At 41.9% G+C, this 22,648-nt stretch overlaps 1 protein-coding gene across 1 annotated transcript in view; it reads left to right on the forward strand.

Moving 5' to 3' along the window:
- Positions 1-22,648, forward strand: part of bckdhb (branched chain keto acid dehydrogenase E1 subunit beta) — a 67,857-nt gene that overhangs the window by 10,366 nt on the left and 34,843 nt on the right. The window contains exons 6-8 of the mRNA XM_080896413.1: positions 1,656-1,764; positions 8,350-8,447; positions 9,677-9,787. Coding sequence (XP_080752539.1) covers positions 1,656-1,764; positions 8,350-8,447; positions 9,677-9,787 — 318 coding nt within the window. The remainder of the gene's footprint in view (positions 1-1,655; positions 1,765-8,349; positions 8,448-9,676; positions 9,788-22,648) is intronic.

Genomic DNA, 22,648 nt, shown 5'->3' on the forward strand with positions numbered 1-22,648 from the left:
ATGCAATTAAAAATTATTTCCAAATTTTTCACAACAGTCAAAACAGTATAAGTTAAACTGTCCAGTTTAGATTACTTACACTAGAAGTGCTGAGATGGAGGGGGATATGAACTGGCCTGAGGAAAACCAACAATAATGTTGTGATCCTGCCTCAAGTGCAGTCGAAGAGTTACGGTGTTCCAAAGAAATGGTGCTCAGAACAGAGCACCCACATTTTTGCTTTGAATTGCACCTCTTCTTTACCCTCTCTACTAATGTTTTTGAGTTTCTGCTGCCATTTTTGAACTGTTTGAATTTGGCATATCTGATGCAGGTAATGATGCAGTTTTCAGTAGAACCTCTAGTTCATCTCAGCTCTGCCACCTCCTAACTCCACTTGAAAACATTTGCACACATCACTTTTTTGGGTTTCATTCTTCTTCAGTCAGCTAAATGAAAGTAAGCAGCATAAGAGGCAAGGCTCATCACTGAGGCTAGCATCTCTGCCATTCAGAATTATATGACTGGCAGCTATGGGCATTTAAAGAAAGCAAAAACTATAGAAACAGATCACTACAACAGTGGAGGAGTAGAATAAAGGGGATGTCTTACAGTGGATCCGGAAAGTATTCACAATGCTGCATTTGTTCCACGTTTTGTCATGTTAAAGCCTTATTCCAAAATGGATTAAATTCATTTTTCACCTCAAACTATAACACGCCATAATGACAAAGGGAAACAAGTTTACTTGAAATTCTTGTGTGTTCTTGTAGAGAACAAAGCATCTGTATGTGTGTGTGAAAAGGGCCTGAGGAATGAAATTATTCATCAGTCCTGTGATACTGTCAGTGCAACTACTTTTAATCCAGGAGTTTTCTCATATACTTCCATCTGAGGTCTGTAAAGTTTACAGCTGCAGTTCATCCCCTGTGAGTAATAAATGGGTCTTCCAGTATAAGGTCACAAACTGATAAATCCTTGTGCATAATCAGCCCGGTTCCCTCCCTCTGAGGGTCGGTCTCAATACACAGAAATGATTTAGCTCTGGTAAATACACAGTGCTGCAGTTAAACCTGGATTTTGCCTTAAGTACAGCAGAACCACTGTAGTGTGCAGTAGCATGCATTGGGCGGCATGGCTCGGTTGTGGGATGCAACTACACTTTCAAGCACACGTGTAGAATGCATACAGTGGGTTGAGCATACTTGCCTGTGAGCCAGAGGCAGCAAGAACAGCAAGACCCAACCCAAAACAAAACAAAGCAGATGTCAATATCAGCAGATGTGATACTGATTAAATCAGATCCAGAATGAAAAAGAGGAGTAGGTGAGTTGCAAAGTGGCTTGTCGATACAGGGCGTCAGTAGGCAGGCTAAAGCAGCACGCCTGAAATAAAAGTGAGACAATTGGATCTTTTAGTATAAAACATCTGGAACCTTACAATTCTCGATTAGAGAATGGGCAAAACACCGCAATTCATTTGAAACCACTTTTTGTATGCGTTTAAGTTTGTATAGTTGGGTATCAGTTTAAAGCATGTTGGACTATATGATGATATTCTCTACAGTCGAAATGTGAAACCGATTTAAACGTTTAAATATTCCATTCTGTTTAATAGGGAACATTAAGGTCAGTTCATTATATTCTTTGGCCTAACAGATGTCATTTATTTCTCAGGTTGTAATACCTCGTAGTCCAATTCAGGCCAAAGGGCTGCTCCTCTCCTGCATTGCTGACAAGAACCCATGCATTTTCTTTGAGCCGAAGATTCTGTACAGAGCAGCAGGTAAGCTGGTTTGTGTGTAAATGTTACTGTAAAATCAACACACGACTGAAGCTTTGTTGATGTTTGTTCAGTTGTCCTCTCAGCTTTTTTTTTTTTTTTCCCCCCTCAACCTTCTGCTTGGATTCTTTATGAAAAGCAAATGTTCTCCCTCTTTAGAGGTGCGAAGCTAGACAAACAAACAATGTGCCTGACTACAAACAATGTGACTGAGATCAGCTGGGCCACAAGTGTGAAGCAGGCCGTCTAAATGGTCTGTGAAGTGTTGACAGTGGCGAGCTGAACTCGCTCCCCCCTCCGCTCCTTGGGTGCAGTGTTTAGGGGTAGCATGAAAAAGCCCCAAGGCCAGCGTGGCCTTGGGAACACTGCCGGGGTAAACAGTGTCCAGCATTACCAGCAATACCATAATAAACTGTTAACAGTTGTTGAAAGCTGCTGTAAAACAGCACTGCCTCGTCCACATGTTGGTCATTTGATTTCCAAGAATTAAGACAGATGAATTTTTAAAGACTTGACTTGTACCGACAGACTTTAAGAAAATGTTTTTATTTTTTTTAAGTGTTTTCTGCTTTGACATGAATCAGGTCATATTATTAAAAAAGGTATGCTTTTTTCTTCTTCTGAGTAGTTCATACTGTAACGAAGGGCATTAGTAAAAACGGCTGTCGCAACACAGATAAGGCATTTTAATAGCTTCCATTCTATTTGATCTATGTTTGCTTACACAGCCTGACATGTACTTCTCCAAAAATGTAAGTTCATGAGGCGGTAACGCAGACCACAACAGTTGTGATTGGTCCATATGGTAGCAATCACACATACACAATTTGGACAAGGATTTCCTACACGATTTTAAAATGGAATATTTAATGGACTATCATTTTATTTAGCTTCGTTATTAGGCTAACACAATGGCCAATATATTTCTTTCGTTTCTCTGTCCATGTATAAACTCAATCAGTTCTAAAGTTTTCTCTCATAATATTCTCTCATAAAATCTGCTGAGCTCAGTCATCACTGTTTAGAGTATACAAAGCATCTCAGCAGAGTGGTGTAGAACCACCGATACCAACTAGTGCAGAACCAGCCTGCCGAAGAGTCCAGTTGGGGCTTGATGGCTTTGTTAAGTGTGGCGGTGGGAGAAATTGAATGGCTCACTGGTTGTCTAAAGGGTTTGTTTCATTCGACGTACAGACCAGAATTATTGTTAGTCTCACAGCCTTCTTAATGACAAAGACATCACCCACAGCTGCCATACCACACTGAAGTAAGGAGTCATGTCGTTGAGTTACGACAGCAGTGTTTCTTTGTAATGAGCGTAAACCGAGTGAATGTGGAAAAACTGAAACATACTGTTGAAACTGCACTCTTTCTCTTCAAGGAAAAAAAGGGGGTGAATTAGTTACTAGATCTTCAATAACGTGATTTATTTCAACAATGTGCTTGTATGGGCAGTTTTATTGGCCTTGTCCACTTGTGATAGAGCTGATTGTTGTCTGAGCGTCAGCTGTGGTGGCATGTCAATTTTTCATAAATTAGGATTTACTGTTACTAGTTTAAGTTGTGTTTAAAAGTATACATACATTTTCTTTAAAGCAGTGCAGTTTTTTATTACAAAGTCAGTGGCCTATTATGACCATGAGATAGATTATCAGTCTGTCTATTTGTAACTGCTTATCCAGTTCAGGGTCATGGGGAGCTGAAGCTCGTCCCAGCTATTACAGAAAATAAAGCAGGATACACCCTGGACAGGTCGCTAGTCCATCACAGAGTTAACACAGACTGAAAGATAACAACTAACACGTTTATTCAAACATACAGACAATTTAAAATAATCAGTTAATCTAAGGAGAACAAATGATAAGAACTTACAACATGATTATGCCCTTAAAGTAAAATACAGAGTTGTGGTGGACTTGAAATCTTTTGCCCTAGTAAACTCTGTTTCTTAATTTATGTTTATCCTTGATTTTATACGAAATGCACAAAACAAAATGTATAAAAGCAGATTCAAGCTTACTTTCATCATTATTGATGGCTTTAATACCTCAGAGCTATAGCTACTTACTGACAAATGACTGATAAGGGATATAAGAGTGTAATACATGTGTCATGTTTCAGATTTATGTAGTTAATAAAATCAGTTATCATCAATAACTGTAGCCAGGAAGAAGGCAGGTGTTTTTGTTTGCATTATTTCACTGTTGATGCTGTCTGCCTCTTGTGGGATTGACGAAATAGTAGATCGGTGAGATAGTGTATGGAAAAAGAGAGATATTGCCGAGCCTTCCGCAGATCATTTTTACAAGAGCGATTTATTTATTTATGTGCCCATGAGTAATTTTGCTAATAATGTTGGTTGAAGCTAAGAGAAGCGTTGTGTTAAGGGCACCCTCTTCCAACTGCGAGCAAATGGACCCTCCTCAGACTGTGCCCAAATGAAGCCATTCATTTACTCAAACTCATAACAGAAACAAAGACAGTAGCTCCCCCCCCCCCCCCCCCCCCAAAAAAAAACCCCCACCCCATTTTGTTTAAATATAAAAAAACCCATAATGGGTGGGGCAGAAAACAAAGAGAAACTGGCTTCTTTTTTCCATTATACCCATGTTTAAAGGCCTGTCCAGTGTTTATCTGTCTTATACATTCGACCAAACAACAAATACAAAATTAAACAAAAAGTAAGTTAAAAATCAAAATGTCTCTTCCAGCCAACATTTAAAAAAATTTCAGATATAAAGTTAAGTCTTTGTGCGATTTGGCACATCTCAAATAAATAAATAAATTAATAATCCAAATAGTAGCTATTTTAATACTGAAACAAACAAGAAAAGAAGGTAAAATATTCCCTCCAAACAAAACGTATAAATTCTAAATGCGCAAATCAGTCCAAGCATAATCACATTGCTCCGCCCATCAAAAAGTCTGCGCCTGTGCGAATAATATCGCCTATCATTGGTTATTGGACTGTAGTGATGGGATTTCCGGCTCTTTTTAGAGAACCGGCTCTTTCGGTTCGGCTCACTAAAAAGAGCCGGCTGTTTTGGCTCCGAACCGGCTCTTCAGGTTGTTTTGTTGCTTTAATTAATTTATTATTAACAATAATATAAAATTATGCACAAAAGGAATTACCAATGTAAAAAAAATTTGCGGTTTTATTTATATATGTTTATATATAAATAAATATATGCGGTGGCCCCTAGAGACAAAACACGTACAAATTCCAAAAAGCACATACAAACTCCAAAACACATTTCTAGCATGAACTGAACTTCCAAAATAGAGCTACCTAGATCACTTAAATTACACAATTGAAAGCATGAAAGCATATGTGTATTGTTTGTGTATTTATACACAAGCATTCGTATCTAGTCAAATAATTAAAAATAAAAAATAAAAATTTACCTGTTATTACCACACACCAAATCCGGTCGTTGGTACTTGCTGGCTAGCACTTCTGTTGTCTTTTGTACGTGTTTTGGAGTTTGTACGTGCTTCGGAGTTTGTACGTGTTTTTACGTGTTTTGGAGTTTGTACGTGCTTCAGAGTTCGTACGTGATTTGAAGTTTGTATGTGCTTTGTCTGTAGGGGCCATCGTAAATATACTTTTATTTATTCACTCCACATAAAATGTAATAAATAAATCATATAATACAAAAAATCAACTATTCACATTTCAACTTAACTATTTAAATTTTCAGCTTTTTCCTTTTACAAATTTAAAGTGAAACAACACAAAACACTGGAAACCACAACACAATTAAATATAAATTATAATATGAAAACAAAAAGAACATGCATATTCTCTGTCATATGGGCCTGCATGAATAAACTTCCTGAATCCTTTATCATCTGCATGTAAGAGGCACTTAAAAATCAGCTGTACCATCATTTAGGGCTGGGCGATATATCGAGTTTTTAAAAAAAATATCCATATGTTTTTATACGCGATATAAGATGTGGCAATAGCCTTTATATCGATATAGTCTATGTTACGTTATAATTATAGTTGTGGGGCCACAAGTTTGCCCCTCTTTCGTCCACTTTTGTCTTTACGCAACGTTACTCGACCTCGCCTCTCTCCTTAACTGAACACAACTCCCCCATCGCTTCACCTGCAGCCACAAGATGGACACGGCAAATCTCCGTTAACGAGTTACTGTGCATCGCCCTGTGCGTGGGGCTGGACGGCGTCAACGTGCTAACGAGCTAACCACGCTAACGCCATGCACGGCTTAAAATCCTTTCATTTTCTCAAAAGTTGACAGCGCGCCTTTTGTATGAATTCTGGTTGTGATTGATGACCGCGAACCGATTTAATGTGGTACACGGCGCTCAGCAATCTGTCAAAAAATGTTTTAGTACGACTTTGGCAAGCTACGGAGCTGCACCGCTTGATGGATTGTCGGAGCATTACGGGTACCGAGGAGCCTCGCGTAGTAATACGTACTGTGCTTCAACGTAATATTACCGTATTGTGTGTGTATAAGGACCATAAATGGCACCTGTTAAGAGACATGGTTACGAAGCGGATTTCAAACTCCAGGCTGTCAGTCACGCAGTAGAAGTTGGGAACAGTATGCACAATTGTGAGCTCTTTGTTATGCACAAAAACAACATAGTTTTCTTTTATTTATGGAGCATTATTATTTAATAAATGCTCATAATTTATTTTTGAGTATTTTTTTTTTTCATGTACGTCTATGCTGTATGTTAATAGAAGTGCCTGTGTGACATCTGGGACACAGATTTGACTAAGAACTCTCTTTTTGTTCTTACTTTATGGCTTTAAAAAAATATCGAGATATATATCTTATATCGCCATCCAGCTAAAAAAATATCGAGATATGAATTTTGGGTCATATCGCCCAGCCCTACCATCATTGCATGCACCATAGTTTTAGCTAATAGTTTTCTACCCCTTCTCTGTCCTGAATGCAGGACATTGCTGCTGTCAAAGTGATCTTAAAGTAAAGTGGCCTTTACTTTAATATTATTTACAGCTGTTTTCAGACATGCCTAGGCCATTACACATGAAGCCATAGTGCATGTGGGTATTTGGAATTCATCGTGCAGGAGTGTAGACAGTGTATCAAGCTGCACATAGCAAATCAGACCTTTTTTTTTACATTCACATTGAGATGCCTGGTTATTGCATCCCAGAGTTAGGGTTAAACATGCAGGAAAAACTCTGGGGTGTTGCACTGGGAGTGACCTAGTAAGGCCGCCGTTGTGACTGACACATCAAACCGCCTCATGTTACATTGTGACAAATCCATTGTCGGCTTCACACTGAGGGGTATTTTAGCTGTAGCATGTGCAGGGTTATTTTCATTTCCTACAGGAGCAGAGCAAACCAGCTTCTCGTGCAACATGCCTCTAATGATCTCTGCTCGATTATGAAGTCATGTTTTTTGATTGCTGGGGCCTCTAATTTTTTGCTTCCAATAGGACAAAAACCACTCATTTGCCCCATTGAGGTTATACTGGTTTGCAAGGACCTAAGATTCCACTTGTTAAACCGTAACCCAGTTTTCATAATTCAGGTTTAACTTTCTGAAAAAGGCTATTTTTCCACTCAATTGGCCAATTTTCTGTCTCGTCTGGAAGCCTAAACAGGAGAGTCGCACATAATTCATCAAAGTCGTTGGGATGGGCAGCCTTTCTTTCCTTTAACAACTCGTAGGCTCTAAAGGATCATGGAAGCCGTTCAAGGTTTCCAGAAAGGTCTCAAACTCAGCATCTCCTTAGAGCACAATTACTCCGCCTAATTGCAATTTTAACTTTTTGTGTTGCCTTTGAGGAACGCTTTTTAGTAGTTCACGTTCTCCAAGATCCACTCACACTTTAAGATCCTGTACGCTGTGCAAACTTTGGAGCCAAAACCAAGATGGTGAATGAGATTCAAAGACAGTAAATGCTACATTTAGAGGTTCAATGTTTGCATCTGTGCAGTATAAATACTGCTAATAAGCCGCTTGTTTGAAAGTGATGGCAGTTCTGAGTTTATGATAAGTTTTTGCGTTATAATAAATTCCATGACTGTGCTAATGTTTTCCACGACTTTAATAGCTTTTATTCAAACCATATACTTACATGCACTTTGTCTTGGACTTGAGTTCAAAGAGGGCCTGGCTGCGAGGCTCCCTCTTTTGGGCTGATATTCCGTTTGTGGCCCCTTTTCTGATTGATACCCCATCCCAATGTGTTGTTGTCAAGATTAATCAGAGTTACAAGCCCATAGCTGGCAGAGGATCTCATTAGCTCATGCATTAGATTGTGCTGATAAAAGCACACTGGCTGTGGTGAGAGATGAGGTTCTGGAAAAAGCCTAAAGAAGCATTTGAAGTGAGCCAGATAAAATGTTCAAGAGCAGGGATCTTTTTTTTGTTTTGTTTTTGAAGGTCTGTTATTTGATCAGTTTGTCATCTGGTCTGTCATTTAGAGGCACGCTTAGTTCGAGTTGGAGTATTTTAGCTAAAAATCTCAGACTTCATAGTGAAATGATGAATTAATGTTTTTTTTGTTGTTGTTGCTCATTTTACATTTTGTAGAGGTTTTGAATGTGTATGTTTTGTTTTTTCTCAGTGGAGCAGGTTCCCGAGGACCCTTACACCATCCCACTCTCACAGGCTGAGGTCCTACAGGAAGGAAGTGATGTCACTCTGGTTGCCTGGGGAACGCAGGTAGGCAATCACACTCATCATTGACACACTCTCAGCAGGTTACCCGAGCAGTTTCAATGTTATAGTCTATCTTTGACTCATTTTCCATGGCCACAGGAATATAGGAGGGTCCAAGTTTCATTTTCACTAAATGACATTTAAACCCGGGGAGGGTAGCAGTGGATTAACTCTAAGTCTCTCCCTAGCCCCCCTTTGTGTCCCAGCAAGGTCTCTCAGCAGGCAGCCTGAGAGACCATATCTGCCCAGACTTCTCCACGACATCAAGGCTGTCGATGATTCTCTATTAACACTACATGTCTGCTGCACACTTTCCATTGTGGCCTTTTTCTTTTCACATGTGAGATTTTATGTTCCTCAGCTTGATATAAAGATGCCTGTAACTCAACAGGAGTCATCCCTGACTTCGATTGTACCCAGCCACTTTAACAGGCTTATCCAGGGCATCATGTACTTTCAAGCGTGGCAGGGGGAGGGTCGGACAGTGCTGAAGGAAACTGTCTAACTATTAATACTGAAGGGTGGATAGGGAGGAAAGAGGATCTAGTAAAGTAGAGGAAAACATGATTCTCCTTTCTCTAAACAGCAGTTGAAGTTGTGTTTTTGTTTTTATTTTTTCAAACTGGCACATCTGCTGACAACTATTGTAGTTGCGATCATTCAGATTTATCACAGCAATTCTTGTTTGGAAGCAATCGGGGGAAAAAATGGCTGCCAGTAAACACAGACTCAGTGAACCCAGACACTACAGTGATGAATTGATGAGGCAGGACGATTTCTACGCCTATTTTTCTTTTTCTTGTGACTTTTCACATTCAGCTTTCTTTTTGTTAGTCTGTTCTGAATCGGGTGCAATATTGGTTTAGCTGAAAGTAAAATAAAAGGCAATTCTTAAATTATTGTCATTATTATGAAATTGCATTTTTACTACCTGTAAACCAGCATAGTAGCACTTACAAAGATGTGAATATGAATGTTAAGTTACAAACTATTAGTCAAGCGCTGGCTTTTAGTTGGGATGGGTCAAAAGAGCGGTAAACAAGTTCCTAAACATTCCGAATTGTGGTGGGAAAGGAACAAGCTTTTGTTTTTCCATTCAGAAACCAACAGTGTTTTCAGCATCTGGAGATAATATAAAAATATGCCTTTTTATTGTCACATTATTTTAAGTGTAAGACTTAGTGTTACCAAATTTAAGGCAGACTGAAAAGTCTTTTTCATTTCCTGTTTAGATTCATGTGCTGAAGGAGGTGGCGTCCATGGCTCAAGAAAAACTGGGAGTATCCTGCGAGGTCATTGATCTACAGACCATCCTACCCTGGGATATCGAAACCGTTTGCAAGGTAACAGAGATGCATGCACACAGCACAAACAGAGCAAACTGAAAAAAAGTACCACAAACATTTATTTTGGTGCCACTTGTTTTTTGTAAGTAAGTGAATAAATGCATTATATATAATAGTGGAGCAATAGATGTAAAACACAGTCCACAGTCCTGCACAAAGAATGCCAGTTAAATGAAAGCTGTAATGATTAAAGTTGTTGAATAACAGGAAATAATCAGATTTGAAGAATCATATCGTTTGAGTTTCAAGCTGAATACTTTGACATCTGTTATTCATTTAGATGGTCATTTGCCATAAATACTGCTGGTCAGAGGAACCGTCTTCCTACTGGATCTTTGTTTATTGTGGTACAAAGTTGGGCAACGTTCATCTGGGCAGTGTGGTTTTCTTTGGTTCCTGATAAACAGGATCCCTTCTACCGCTGGAAAGACGCGACTGCTAGTTTATGTTGCCTCAGCCTTACACAGGCTATGGCACTCACTAAAATAAAATATTTAATTTGGGCGGGCTTTGAGAAGGGAGCTTTCTTTCCAGTGGGTATTCCATCCTTATTTACTTTTAAATACAGGAAGGAGCATGACACAAGACAGTTTGGAGAATTGTGGCCTAGAAAGATTCTTTCCTGCTCACCAAGGGCAAAGCGCCTGTAGACTAAACCACCAGGAGACCAGCTGGGGAGGGTCTGATGTTATGAAGAGACAAAAAGGCATGTCTGTCAAGTCAAACCTTAAGGATCCTTGCAGTGAGACACGACTCATAATCATGCATCCTCTTGACACTCGGATTGCTGCCTTTTGCAATGGTCCTTGAATACATCACAAACCATCTTTGTTTGTCACCAGCTGTTTAATTTCGCATGTTTATTATCCAAGTTTCATGCTCCTCTGCTGAAAGATACACCTTCATCAGCAAGCACCAGGCTGCGCCTGCTGCCAAGCATATCTTATAACCAGCATTTAAAAGGCAGGAAGAAACTGTGGTAGGAGGGTAGTAATTTAATAGGGAGTCAATTTGAACTGATGGCAGAGACTGCAGCATTGTGTTGGCACGGAAATACTCGGAGTGAGCCGCAGTCGGTTACAGTTTGTTCAAGGGGGCTTCTCAAGTCCATGCAATCTTTCTTTCATTTTTCTTTTTTTCCTTTTTTGTTGTTGTTGTAATTTGTGCCCCATTAAAACAACTGCCATGAAATTGAATAGTGTGTTTATGTGCTGCTTAACAGGCCTGATGCCAAGCCTGCCACCTCGAGCTTGTCAACAACATCTCTGCTTGTCATTTCCTCCAACCCAATATTCCTTAAACATCTGTCAAACCCATAAACCAATTTCCCCAAACACACACACACACACACACACACACACACACACACACACACACACACACAGGGCCTGTTCCTTCTTTCATATTTGGCAGTAAAGTCACTGTTGCAAGTCTCTTTTTCAAGCCTCTTCTGCTGGATGAGCAGTGAAACAGCCTTTTAATCAGGCTATTATCAAATTTCAGCGAAGGCACAGAATTAATTTCAGTGGAAATCACGATTATTATCACCCAGACTAATGCACAGGAATACGCATTAACGGCTTTTATTTTATCTTTTAATTAATCAGAAACAAGCAAGCAAATAGCCAGATGTACATTATTCACAACTAAAACAAATGGAAGTAGCTTACGCAACACCTGCCATCACAAATAAAAGGTGGCAGATGCAACGCTGCGGAGACATCCAAATGCTACGGCTTGTTCATTTCAAGCATAAAAGGAGCCAAAGGCACAATGCTGAGATGACCTTTGGTTATCCAGAGGTAGACATGTCTGCCATTATTTTCATTTGGAATGGGAGACGTGTTAACAGATAGATTTTAGCATTTAAATTAAAGCTGTGTTTGTCTGCCTTTTGTGCATATATTTAAAATGCTTTACATTTCATTGGACTGGCTAGAGCTGAAACAATTAGCCGACTCATTAGTGCGCTAACGGAACAAATGATCTTTTGATATTACAAAAGATTACTTAGCTTTATTTTAAAGCCTTTAGCTTTCAATCAACTTTTAAAGGCAAAGTATCTTTAGCATTAAAATTAAGCTAAAGTTACTTTCAGCATCTGCTTTACCACAAGGGGTCACCACAGCTGGTAGTTCTGCATGTTTGATTTGGCAGATTTCCTGATACCAACCTCAGAGGGAATTTGGATGCAAACCAGTGACTTTTTTTACTCACCAAGCAAATGTGTAAAAGAGCTTATGTGGAAAATAATTAGCATTATATACAGAATAATGAAATTTTCAGCTTTCTTAAAACTATGTTTTATGAAAAATCAACTAACTTCAGCAGTCTTGAGACAATACTACAAAGCAGAGTGACACTATAGATAGAAATCTTCAAAGTTTCATACACTTTGTTGCTTATTTATGTTATAAAATGCACAAAAAGAAACACACCCCACAGTTGAAAGCTTTCACTGTTGTGGCAGTGACAGCAGGCAGTAGTACAGTGCCCTGAGTGTCCTCAGTAACCCCTCACAAGTGGTGCCCTAAAAACTGGGCGCTGTGCAGCTGCTCTGGGCTGGCAGGAGTTTAAATGCCTGAGAATCAGCAGAGCTGCAATCCACACAACCATCTAAGTTTCGTCACACTGCAACCCACCCATGCAGAACTAGTTTAAGTATAATATCTATAAATGGCTCTTTGATGCTGAATCTTTGATCAGTCCATTTGTTGTTGACTCCAAATTTTTTTTTAAAGAAAGTCACATTGGTTAAAAACCTGTTTTGTCTATGTGAGTTTAAATCCCAGAAATGCACTATATGGACAAAAGTAGTGGGCCTATATATGACACCTACAGTAGCTACTTAGCCATGGAAACATGTCCTATGAAGCTGCTGGTGCACAGTTTCTGTGCTGATGTTAATACTGAGGAGGTTTGAAACTGTGTAGTTATTGAGTCGGTAGAGCATCGAAGACATTTGTGCACTCTACAACCCTGCTGTGGTTCCTAAATGCTTCCACTTTGCAGTAATATAACTTGCAGTCAATCGTGAAATATCTTGGAGGAAAGAAATTTGACCAACTGACAGCATTATGCTGTTGCTGTTACAGCACTATGCTCAAATTCAATGACAATTTTAGAATATCCTATTCTTTCATTATTATTTTTAAAGGCAAACTCCATGGATAGGTGCTTGGTTTTATACATACAGTGGCTTGCAAAAGTATTCGGCCCCCTTGAACTTTTCCACATTTTGTCACATTACAGCCACAAACATGAATCAATTTTATTGTAATTCCACGTGAAAGACAAATACAAAGTTGTGTACACGTGAGAAGTGGAATGAAAATTATACATGATTCCAAACATTTTTTACAAATAAATAACTGAAAAGTGGGATGTGCGTAATTATTCAGCCCCCTGAGTCAATACTTTGTAGAACCACCTTTTGCTGCAATTACAGCTGCCAGTCTTTTAGGGTATGTGTCTACTAGCTTTGCACATCTACAGACTGAAATCTTTGCCCATTCTTCTTTGCAAAACAGCTCCAGCTCAGTCAGATTAGATGGACAGCATTTGTGAACAGCAGTTTTCAGATCTTGCCACAGATTCTCGAGTGGATTTAGATCTGGACTTTGACTGGGCCATTCTAACACATGGATATGTTTTGTTTAAACCATCCCATTGTTGCCCTGGCTTTATGTTTAGGGTCGTTGTCCTGCTGGAAGGTGAACCTCCGCCCCAGTCTCACGTCTTTTGCAGACTCCAAGAGGTTTTCTTCCAAGATTGCCCTGTATTTGGCTCCATCCATCTTCCCATCAACTCTGACCAGCTTCCTTGTCCCTGCTGAAGAGAAGCACCCCCAGAGCATGATGCTGCCACCACCATATTTGACAGTGGGGATGGTGTGTTCAGAGTGATGAGCAGTGTTAGTTTTTCCGCCACACATAGCGTTTTGCATTTTGGCCAAAAAGTTCCATTTTGGTCTCATCTGACCAGAGCACCTTCTTCCACATGTTTGCTGTGCCCCCCACATGGCTTGTGGCAAACTGCAAACGGGACTTCTTATGGTTTTCTGTTAACAATGGCTTTCTTCTTGCCACTCTTCCATAAAGGCCAACTTTGTGCAGTGCACGACTAATAGTTGTCCTATGGACAGATTCCCCCACCTGAGCTGTAGATCTCTGCAGCCATGTCACCATGGGCCTCTTGGCTGCATTTCTGATCAGCGCTCTCCTTGTTCGGCCTGTGAGTTTAGATGGACAGCCTTGTCTTGGTAGGTTTGGTAGGTAACTTGAAACGGTCTCCTCCTGACTTAGCTTGGCTGGCCATCAGTGACCCAGGTGGGAAGCCTTTGACTGACCTCCCCTGCACCCTCTCAGTAAAAGCATAAAAAAACTGATTGAGCCACACACTAGACAGCACTCCTATAAGAACTCTATTGTCTGCGTAGCTTTTTTGGAAAAGGTGAGTTACACAAAAGTAATACAAAAAGAGATACCCCCACAATAATTTGCACTCCATAAAGGACATCATTTGGGCTGAGTAGCTATCATATATGCTACCCATTAGAGGTTTCTCTCCCTAATTATGTAGAGTTGTAAGTTGAAAAAGTAATATATACGATATACGTTAAATAGTAAAGCATGGAGAACAGTGTGTTCTGTATATGATATGCAACTAGGCTTTTAGTTGTTATTTCTTACGAGATTCACATTTCTCAACACATTTGAGAAACCCCCACGGGTAAATCACACTAACAAAACATGACTCTAAAAGATAAACTCTACTACACAAGGGATGTCTTAAAATACATTTTTATCATTTCATTGACCGAGGCACTGTGAGATGGAACCGTTTTCAGTTCAGTAAATAAACAGTTAAGATTCGTTGGAGCCTTTTGAAACGGGTGTTCTCTTCTGATAAATAAATTTTCAGGACAAGTTGTGTTCTTCAGTTTAGAGAGGAAGTAGCCAAGACATTGTTAATTCAAAAGATTGTACACCTGGTGTCCAGCTTTTCCGGCAGCCTCGCGTCTCCGTAAAGCCAGCCCTTTTGTGCTGCTTATTAACTGGACGTGAGAAGCGGCGAATGTGCAGGCAGTGAGATAGGCTGCAGACACACATCCAGCTGTTGGCAGCCAATTAAAATTTCTCATGTCCGATGAGTCACATTTCCCCCCCTGTATCCTTTGAGTGGAGGATTTGTGCATGCATGTGCAGTCTGTGGTTAGCTGGTTTATTTATATATATATATATATATATATATATATATATATATATATATATATATATATATATATATATATATATATATATATATATATATATATATATATATAGCCCGTGAGTCGTTTTTTGAGTGTGCACGTATATAGTGAAGCACGATGTGTCTTCAAAGTAGAAATTTTTAAAGCTATACTATAAGAGAAACATGCCTTTTTCTTCCCGAGGGATCTGTTGAGGCAGCCACCAGCTACACTCAGATATAAATATATTCACGCCTCTTGTTGACAAAAGGAATCATGGGTAGAAATTACTATGAAAATACAGAAAAAGTGAGTGTATTTAATTTTGTCCCAGTGTCTCAAGCGTTCCAGTAAATGTAATAGTCGTTCTTTAAGGGATAAACAAAATGGCTGGTTTATGTCTGCCAGACCCACGGCTCAGATGATACTCTGTGGAAAGTCTTCCTGCCGTGCTTGGGCAGCGCACGTGTGGAGTTGTGTAAAGATGCTACATAAGAGCTTGCTGATTCCTTGCTAAGTGGACCGCTTTACTCCCTACTGATTAACAGCTTTTCTTGTTGAGCTGATGAGCATTTTGCCAACATTTTCATCTGTTCTTACACGGGCCTACATTTGTTTGAATTGGCCACTTGGGAGGCTTACAAAATATCTCTGCTACTCCCATTATTCTTTTGGTCCGCCGTTGGTGATTCAGCCTCATTCTGAGGTTTTCCAGACTCCGAATCCGGCCAGTGAAGAACTGACCGAGGCCAGTTTATAATTCAGTCTTCGGTTCACGCACAGGTCCTTATAGGAAGCAGCCTGTACACCTAGGATGCCCCAAGGACCTCCACAAGGGTTTTTTTCCCCCTCTCTCTTCTGTTTTCCAGTGGCTCTTCCTTAACTTCCCAATCTTTAGTACTGCCAGAATGTCAGAGTTTTAAGACATGATTATGGCGAAAAGAATTCAGAATAGCAATAATCGATAGAGGTTCAGGAAATGCTTTTCGTTAAAATCATAGTTAACCTGTGATGTGAACAAATCTCGACACGGTGGATGCAGGGTGAGAGTGAAAGAAGAATTTGGGTGGGGAAAAAACAACAAAAAAGAAAACAGTACCAACTATATTGTCCCCAGTGAGGCAAAAAGGAAAACTAAAATGCACAGTACCCAGTTTGCACAGGTAATGAAGAGCATCAAACTACAAAGACTATCAGGCTATCCACAAACTGCAAATGCATCAGTGAGGCAAGATGCTGGGGACAATAGCACCTTTTACAGAGCGCCTAGCTTTAGCTTCAAGTTGGAAAAGCAGAGAGGAGCAAGGGCAAGTGCAGACAATGAAACGGTAATTAAAGAAAGAATTCAGTCCTTATTAGTTCACCCCCATCTCCAGTGCTGCCGTCAACATGTACCGTAGCCTGAGGATAACACCAAGTAACTCTGTTGCCTTGTGAGAACCCAGTCTCTCCTGGTTTGTGAGAGGAGTATCTGCAGCAACAGCCAGTCAGCCATAAAATGTGTAGACAAACTGAGGCTGCGGTGCAGTAGTTACTTATTAAGAGTCTACTACTAAAATGGAAGCGAGCTATGAACTGGAAAGTGGGTCTCTAACTGTGATTGTATTGGTGCTGGGTTGTTTGCAATACTATCTATGCTATTCATTTTTTATTTTTTATTTATTTATTTTTTGGCCTGTCCCATTTGGCTCTTTTGCCATCAGAATTGTTGTCTAAAGGCAAAGAAAGATGCCCAACGGATTTACTTTACCAAATTGACCATCCCAGCTTTGCCGTAATGGTCCATTTGATTCACCTTTTATTGCTTGTTTTATTTTCACTTGCTGAATATGGGACAGACTTGACTGGGGGAAAGAAGGGGAGAAAGAAAGAGGGAAAGAGAAACAGCTGAGAAGAGGGACGGGGGAGAAGGGCAAAAGACAAAAACCAACAGAACGGGCAGAGAAAAAAAATGCATATATCGATCACCTGGATCACCTGCTGAGAAAGAAAAAAAGAAAACAAGCAGAAGAGAACAAGAGTAATAGAATAAACAACATCACAATGATATATGGGAATATGACAGTAAATACTAAATATTAAACATTATTGTGCAGCACATAAGATCAACAGAACACAGTGTGCTTTGAGGTAGGAGCCAAAAAGGGTGTAGTTTGTGGCTGTGATCACCCGTGTGTACACCTGTGAGCATGGACGCGCTTGTTTTTTGTTTTTGTTTTTTTTAAAGGTTCCTTCATGTAATGATCTGCTAGAGGGTGTGGGGGGGGGCCACAGCCCCGTCCTCCAGGGTATGAAGCAGGTATGGAGGAGATCAAAACTCCAGACATCCAGAGGCCCCCAGAACACAAGAGACCAAGGAAGACCAACAGAGGGGCAGCTGCGCCACTGTCCCAGAAAGAGCTGAGGAGAGTCCCAGATGAGGGCTCACTCAGCAGCCGCGGAGCAGAAGCCAGGGGGAGTTGCAGTGACGTGCCCGTGAGCTCCGCCGGCAGCCAGCCGTGCCTGAGTGAACGAGCCCCAGGCCGAGAGGCCGGGGGCACTCCACCTCCGAAGTGGCCCGAGCGAGCCCCAGGCTCCAGGCCCCGATAAGCGGCCGCCAAGGAGTGAGCCGGTGTGTAACTGGACGCCCATCCCCAGACACAAAGAACCACCAACGCACCGATGTCTGAGGGAGTCCGCCACTGGCAGGGGAAGTGGTGGTAGGGGGAGATAGGCCTCCAAACCTTGGAGGGCCTAAGATGTCCCCAGAGAGGTGGCGCCTGACACCCAACCTGACATATAGACACAGACATACAGGCACCCACAGATACAAACATCCATTCCCACCCTCATGCTCTCATATGCACTTACTCCACACTCAACCAACGTGGAGACAGACATAAAGAGACGCTGTACACACGATCACACTCCCCAAGCGTACTCTACAAACCGGGTCTAGGTGCCCCCGCCCCTGGAGGGGGGAACTGCACCCAGACCCAGGTGGTGTTACCCTTTTCCCTGCGGTGGGGGGAGGCAGACTGCCCTGACTCCGCAGCAGCAGGGAGGCCCCACACTCCAGACCGCAGTCGGACGGCCACCTCCTCCTCCTAGCCTCCCCGCTCCAGCAGGTCGCAGAGAATGGGGGTGAGAGAAGACTCCAAACCTCCCTCCACCCGCTCATTGTAGTGTTGATGCATGTGTGTTCTAAGGTGCATTTAAAACCCAGGAGGGCATGGAGCTACCTGCCAGAGAGCAGCAGGTAAGCGCATGGTCCCTCCTGCTGGCCCTCAATGTCTACGTGTATTTAACATTGAGAGGTGGGCAACGACGCCAGGGGTGAGGTGTACACCCTGATGGTACTTTGGATTCTGTGTATCGTGCCCACCCCCAAGATCCTATATGTATGTGTAATGAGAGTGTGAGTAATGTGAATGTCTAAGTTGTGGGATAAAATTGAGGCAGAGGCAGCCAGAAGGGGACAGGGGGGTTGGCCTCCTCTGCACCCTGGTGACATACCCCTACTCCAAGGTCCTGCATGTGTGGGTGGTTGTGGTGGAGCGGGAAGAGGGAGGCAGCTGGAGATGGGGAGGGAAGGAAGGGAGGGGCAAGTGACCCCTCCCTGGGGCCAGCTCCCCCGCTGACCCCAGTAGGCACCCCCATACTCCGCGACCCGCCAGGGAAAGGGGGCCCAGGCCCATCCAGACCGGGGCCCAGCGCAGCAGCGCCTCCTGGCCCCACAGAGCCCGGGACAGTCCACCCAACCCCACCACAGAGAAAACTGCACCCACCCCACCATCCACTCTTCTTCCAGACTACATAAGACAATAAACACCCAGGCTGAGATCTTCCTCCACCTCTCCTGTATCTCCCCCTCCTGTAGAGAGAGCCCCTGAGGAGAGGAAAGCTCCTGCAAGATGTGACAATCTTCCCCACCAGTTGAAGAGCCCCCCAGGTGGCTCGATGCACCGGCGGCACCCTGCTCCAGGGCTGGGCCCCCATGCACCCACCCGCCCACAACCCCGGCAACACACCAACCAGGACCCAAGCCCCCGAGGCCCGGGCCCCAGCCCAGAGACGGAGCGCCCCCAGAACCTCACGCCCATCCCGGACCCACCCAGGGGCAGCCAGGCTACCAGGTCAGTAACCCACGTCCGTCAGCACAGACCCTCCCCTAGCCCCGCTGCACGCAGCCGCGAGGAAACAGTCACCTGAGAGCCAACAGAGCCCCTAACCGGACATGACCGCTACCCCGGGTTGAGCCCCCCAAGGAAGATGCCTCCGGGGAACCCCCCGACGCCCTAAGCCTGTCCCTACCCCCACACCAATCACAACAGTGAAGGCGGGACCAAACTATGACCCCCCACCCCCACTAGGTGATGGAGCTGATCAAAGGAGCCCAGAGCAATTGATCTGATGTGGTGGCAGAGGCTGTATCAAGACTAATGTAATCTAATAGATAATTTCTATATTGGTTAGAATTAAGATTATTTTTATTTTTCCAGTTCATGAGGACTGTTTTCTTGGCTATGCATAGGGCAGTGAAAACCATATGGGCGATATTCTTTTCTGAAGTGACATTATCTAAGCTGTCCAACAAACACACTAAGGGGGAAGTTGGAATGTTACATTTCAGACACTTCGATAAGTCTATTTTTTATTTTTTAAAGTTTTGTAGTTATCGGCGCAGCATGTATAAAATGCTTAGATTTAGCACCAGCAAAAACACAAAATCCACTGATATTAATGTCCTGCTTTTAGCCAAAATGAAGTTTCGTTTCATAGGAAACCCACACAGAAGAGTTCTACACTTGTCATCAATAAAACTCCTAAGTCATGTGAAAGTATGCTTCTTCTGTTTAAATGGGCTCTTGAGAAGAGAGAGCTTTCTTTCCCCTTTTATTCCTCCCGATCAGTGTTTAACAACGCTGAAAGCAAGCTGTAAATGCTAAACTTGTGCATTATCATACATAAAACTATCAGCAGACAGTCGAAGTGCTTGTTGCATTTCTTCATAACTTTTACATCACTTCTTAACAAAATTAACATTTTGCAAATGGCAAACTGCAGAAATACAGTGGGCCAAAAAGCTGTCTGTGCAATATCACCTCGGGAAGAAAGTTTTTTTTTTTGTTTTTTTTTATAGCCTGTGTTGTGTTGGTATCTCTTAGTTACTTGCAGTGCATAACACAATCTTTCATCTTCCTGTCTTTATCTCTTGTATGTCGTAGTGTTATTAGATTGACCCTTTGTTCTTTTTTTTCTTTTTCTTTTTTGTCTTTTTCCGCATTGTGCCAGTAAACAATTGCAGTTTGGCAGTCACAGTTTCAGTCTTTTCCACTGAGTGCTCATCATCATATGCTTCAAAGTGTTGTAGTTGAAACACTGTACTGTCTTCTATATCCTGTTTACACGAAAAACCATACACACAGAAGAAACATGCAAAGCCAAAGACTTGATCTGTGTGACACTTCCAGAAAATACCACGCTGGTAGCGGTCCTTTAAGGGGTCTTCTCAGATGTAGGAAGAATATATCAGGTATAAATTTTTTTTTTTTTAATGTTGAGAATCCCAAACCTTTTATGATCACGGTTTGATTTTCATTGGCAACGTGTTTTTTACAGCTGGTTAAAATATCAAACAACTTTGTGTGCGGCCTTGTTTATGCAGCGTGGATCTATCTGGCCGGTGAAGGAGGTCAGCATTTAGTTTTGTGATTTAGAGACCATTGAGGAAGAATTGGATGGGCTGTGGTAAAACTGTCTTACAATTGGGTCTATCTTCAATGACATGGCATTAAAGACAACAGTGAGGAGTCGTAAGCGGTGAGCAGGGTGAAAGCGCAGCCTGACTCTATGTTAGGAACTGTAGGACTACGTGACTTCAAGCGAGTGTCCCTACACCACAGTACAGCTATAAACATGTGGTCTGCAAACCTAAGCCTCCGCTTGTGTTAAGTGAAGAATTTGAATCCTCTACTACAGACAACAGAGGGATATTATAATAGCTTAGCACAGCCTATTAAAGAACTTAACAGGCACTGTTCTGCATCGTGTGTTGCTCAAACCTGTCGCGGCTGTGACTTGTCTTTTGACATAAAACCTGCTTTGACAAGTTATTTAAAGTAATTCACATTTTCTGGCATGAAACCTTTGATAAAAGACATGTTAAGTTGCTGGACTGACTGCAGTTTGTGTATGTCTGGCAGCCGTGCTGCCTGTGTTGCTTTTCTTTTGGGACGTGAGATAACTTGTAGGTCTCTGGCGTACCTGGTAACTGCTTTCTCCAGCTCACGATCCTCTCTATAATGTGCATAGCTTTCTTCCTTAATAGATGTCTCTTGGCCTGCTCTCCAGTTGAAGTCTCTGTGACTGTAGCGCTGCCTGGATCTCAACCCTTGTAGTGATGCAACCAGTTTGGCTGAACCTGTTAAACCCTCTCTAACACATGCAGGAGGAGTCACTTAGGGATACACAGTGCACGAATGCACCAATATCTCAGGTCTTATAAAATATAAATAACATTATGTCAGAGTCCCAAACAAAGGCAGAATTTACTGGATGCTTAATAGAGGAGGAAGATTTGCAGCGAGCCGTACTTGGGGAGCGATGTGCATCAGCATCTGTTCTGATTCTTGGAACTGATGCGGGTTATGATGAGTGCTCTGAGTGCGCTGGAGTCTGTTGACTCACTGTAGCAGATAAGACCTTCTTATCACATCTACGCTCAACTTGCACTCTCTCTTAATGGCTTCAGGCTGTAAATGTATGTCCTAAGGCAAAGACTGCAGGTAAACACAGTGTGTGTGTGGAAGCAGCCGGGGAGCCAGCCGGTACGCTGACATCAGTTTGTTTGCCATTCACTCAAGTGGAAAGAGATGCAAGCAAATAGAAGCCACCACCAAGCTCTGCTTGGCTTCAAGTTCAGCGTGTTGTCCCCATCTCTGCAGCTGCGGTTGCTATTGTTTTTAATACTACCTACCATAATTACAAAGGGGGAAAATGTGTCATTTGAGGTCGACTTCAACCAAGCAGAACACAATTGGACCGATGGAAAATTTTCAAAAATTTTGACCACATATTAAAGACATGTTGCTTCAAAAAATATTTTAATGTCCGGCCGTGGAAAAGTGATCACGGCTTTCTCAGATGGAAACAGTTTTCTGATAATGAATAAAAACACGATTAAGGACATGAAACCAAAACTTTTAGAACATTTATGGTAAATAAAGGAGCGTGATGTGTGTTTCCAGTGGGGGGTGGGGGTGAGAGTCAATATCAGTGCATTGATTTTTTTTTTTTTTTTTTCCCGCCATACTCCTCAACCTCTTCTAAACATGTTTTGGAAAACCTGATTGAAATGCGTGAGTGCTAGAACTGTTGTGGTTAAGTGAGCTTTTGATTGAATGATTATTTTTCCTCATGGAGCAAAACCTTTAAATTGAGGCTCTCCATGTTTGAGTCAGTTGGTCTGCCACATCTGGCTGCAGCTTTTTTTTTTATAACTCCATGACAAACATCAAGAGTTGTTCTCCATTCACCCTGATCTCAGTTACGGAGGTAAATAAATAAATGATGATGATGTCAGTTTATAAATGATTCCACATTGCCAAGCATTGATTTGAGGTCAGGTGGTCAGTTTAAAGAAA

The sequence above is a fragment of the Rhamphochromis sp. 'chilingali' genome, assembly GCF_963969265.1.
Source record: "Rhamphochromis sp. 'chilingali' genome assembly, chromosome: 11".
Taxonomy (NCBI): domain Eukaryota; kingdom Metazoa; phylum Chordata; class Actinopteri; order Cichliformes; family Cichlidae; genus Rhamphochromis; species Rhamphochromis sp. 'chilingali'.